The sequence below is a fragment of the Medicago sativa genome, chromosome 5 (genome assembly GCF_051527215.1).
Source record: "Medicago sativa cultivar Bolivia chromosome 5, Bolivia_mono, whole genome shotgun sequence".
NCBI lineage: Eukaryota > Viridiplantae > Streptophyta > Magnoliopsida > Fabales > Fabaceae > Medicago > Medicago sativa.
The window spans coordinates 27,565,332-27,568,794 of NC_140753.1; the positions used below are offsets into that span (position 1 = coordinate 27,565,332).

Below are 3,463 nucleotides of genomic sequence, written 5' to 3' on the forward strand. Positions count from 1 at the left end.
TGCCCCCGGGGCACTGGTTAAGGTAGCCAAAAGAGAAAATTTTAACTTAAAAATGTCACTTTTTTAGTTTTTAATGCATTGACTACGCAACTTTCAATGCAAATACTATCATATTTGTTTCCTTAACCAGTGCCCCGGGGGCACCGGTTAACATTTTCCTTTTTTATATATAAATGCAATGTTCACATGATAACCTAGAAGCATAAACTCTTTCAAACAAAAAAAAGAACAAATATTCTAAGTAAGAAAAAGACGGATGGCGCAATCGACAATGCCATTAGATAATCCTCAAACTCTATGCCAAATCTTGTGTTAGTTGAAGAACTTGATATATTTTTGGTCGAAATCATCTTGCCCCTTCCAACACCAATCGTCATCTTCACAAGATTCTCTTGAAGCACACAATATGACAAATGAACGGTTATAGAACAATTAATATTTTTGGTAATTGTTCTTGTTGTGAATTCATTAAAATCACATCAATAAAATATTTGATGTGTGGATCAAAGTAATCAAGCAACGAAAACAACGTGGGTGACAGTTATAAACACAAGCAAAAGTTGAAAACAGTGGGAGAAAGAGAGAGAGAACACACAAAATTTGTTTACTCAGTTCGGTCCAATACTGACTTAGTCTGGGGGAAAGAGGAACCTCTGTTCCACTATAATGATGAGTAACTTTACAAGAGAGATATCAATGGGTTACAAGAATAAGTCTCCCGCCTAATTCTACCCAAAATCTCAATCTCTTCCCGTGACCAAGAGACTCAATCTTAATAGTGTTTCCCAAGGTGAATCAACCCAACCCTAGTGTTTGTTGCCAAAAGCAAACTCTATACAAACCCTAGTTTTCTTGTTGACTTTTAAACCCTTGTTTCAGCCCCCTCTATCTCAAGGTTTTTCATCTGATACAAGGTCTATATTTATAGTAAAAGTATCCCTTGTAAAATTGGAATAAATCTGAGCCCAAAATATGATTCTGTTTTATTTTCTGTCTGTCAAATTCGGCCACCGAATTACTCCATTCGGCCACCAAATTTTCACGTACCAACAGGCTGAAAAACCACAGCCAAATTCGGCCACCGAGCTATCCAATTCAGCCACCGATTTTGACAGCATCAGAACTCCAATTTCTTCAATTTTGAGTCACTTTCACATCAAAATCTTTCACATTTTTGAGTAATTTTTTAGAGAATGATAAATTAATGCTTATGGTTACTATATTTTTAATTTTAAGAATATTATAACTACATAGATTAGATTTGAAGAATTCATGTAAACCCTCCAAAATCCTCCAAAACTCTCCTCTAGTACAATTTTTGAGTTCCCGCAAATGAGGAGGATTTAGTATTATAAAGAAAAATGAACCCTCAAAGTCTTCCCCACTCAATCTCATATATTTCTTCCACTTGCTCATTTTCCTTTTTTTTCAAACTCCTCCCCTCCCTTTCCCTACAAACTCACAAATAAAGATTTAGGTCCCGTTTGAATTAACTTATTTTAGAGCTTATATAAAATAGCTTATGCAAATAAATAAGTGTTTATGTATTATTTATAAGTTTGTAAGGTAGTTTATGAAAAAATTGTTTATGAAGATACAATTTTCATTAGTGAAAGCTTATAAATTAAAATAAAAGCTTATTTATTTACATAAGTTATTTTCCATAAGGTCAAAAGAAGCTCAAACCAAACGGGGTCTTAGTGATGATAATTTTTGAGTTAATATATGTTTACCCGTTTATAATATTTTCAGTTTCTAGTTAACCCCCCTGTAAAATATTTTGTTTAGATTCCAACCCTATAATATAATGTGAAGTTCTTTAGTTTTGGACCTTCGTGGATTTTGACTGTACAAAATAGATGATATGGCAGAGGGGTAAACTAATATTCTCTCAAATTACAGGGCGAAAGTACCTTAAATTTTGAAATATGATATCATGAAAGTCCAAAACCAAAGAATCTTCAACTTACAGTGTTGGAATCTTAACAAAAAATATTACAAGGGGTAAACTAGAAACTGCTAATATTACATGGGATAAACATATATTAACCCATAATTTTTTATATAAATAAATTTAAGCAATCCCTTATCATTGACTTCTCTTTTTATAATAATTTCTTACTATTTTATTTTTTTATAAGATCTTTTATTATATTTTTCTGGGTCAAATAATGGCTGGAAATTCACCATTATCTTTAATTTCTTGTTAATCAAGCAAGGAATCCCTCAAATATATATATATATATATATATATATATATATATATATATATATATATATATATATCTCCGGCCTCCAAATTCCCTACCCCCAAACAAACAAACAAGCAATCTTCTTCCGCAAGCAAGCAAGCGAACCCTAATCTCTCCTTCTCAATGGCTGTTTCCTCTCTTACCGTCAAACGCTTCCTCTCCTCCTCCGGTGGTCTCCTCTCAAAGTCTCTCTTTCGACCGGTCGCCTCTTCTTCCCGCTCTTTCAACGCCAACGTCACTCTCCCCCTTCTTCGCCCCGTTGCTGCTTACCGCTATTTCAACACCAACACACCCCAGCAAAATCAACACCGCAACGACGCTGATCATCCCTCTTTTGGTACCATATGTTCAACTCTTCTGTCATGTTGATTTGATTGATTGATTGATACTTAACTGTTTCTTTTTCTTTGTTTTGTTGTTTTTAGATTTCCCCAATCAGTTTTCTAAATTTCATAGAGTCTTGGGCGAATTCCTTAACACGGCGTATCAATTCATAGATAACTTAATCGGAGAAGGCTTCTATGTGAAAGAGAAGGATGATTCTCTAAGTTTATCACATTATATGTACGGACTCGAGAAGGAAGATGTGGAAATATCTGTGGATCACAAAACTCTTACTCTTACCTTTAAAGGTAAGAATAAGAACCAAAATGAGGGATGTGGTCATGGATTCTATGTGACATATGATTTAACTGGGAAACCTTACAGGATTGATGAGATTAAAGCTAAGATAAAAAAAGATGGTTTGCTCAAGATTGTTGTGCCTAAGATGAAGATGGACGACGTGGAAACTCATGAAAGGATTACTGTCAAGATTGAATAGGAAGAAGAATATGGTCTTGAGTCATTTTGTTTTTTCTCTTTTTAGTCTTTTTATAGTGCTTTATTTTCCTCTTTTTAGTGCAAATTGCGATCTAGGTTTTAAGCATATTGAGACTTCAACTTTTCATTGTAATGATGTTTACTTGAAAAGTAATGAATTGAGCTTTTTAATTTGTAAATATGTCTGGTTTTGATTTCTTCGAATAATGTCATGTGATTATGTGCGAAGCTATCTAGTAATGGATGTGACATGTACATGATGCTACTCCAATTATGATCATATCAGGTTATGCCAAACAAAAGTAAAATAAAAATAAAACTAGTATTATAAGTTAGGTGATGAATTCTGTAAGTGGGTTTCCTTGAGAATTTGGCTTGGTTTCGAGTAA

The 3,463-nt window shown here is 33.6% G+C and overlaps 1 protein-coding gene across 1 annotated transcript; it reads left to right on the forward strand.

Annotated features, from left to right (window-relative positions):
• The first annotated feature begins 2,302 nt into the window (after positions 1–2,302).
• LOC146921469 (heat shock 22 kDa protein, mitochondrial-like) lies at positions 2,303–3,253 on the forward strand. The gene is made up of 2 exons (XM_085710777.1): positions 2,303–2,589; positions 2,678–3,253. The coding sequence occupies exons 1-2, from the start codon at positions 2,376–2,378 to the stop codon at positions 3,073–3,075; spliced, it is 612 nt and encodes a 203-aa protein (XP_085566903.1). The 5' UTR covers positions 2,303–2,375; the 3' UTR covers positions 3,076–3,253.
• Positions 3,254–3,463: the final 210 nt, after the last annotated feature.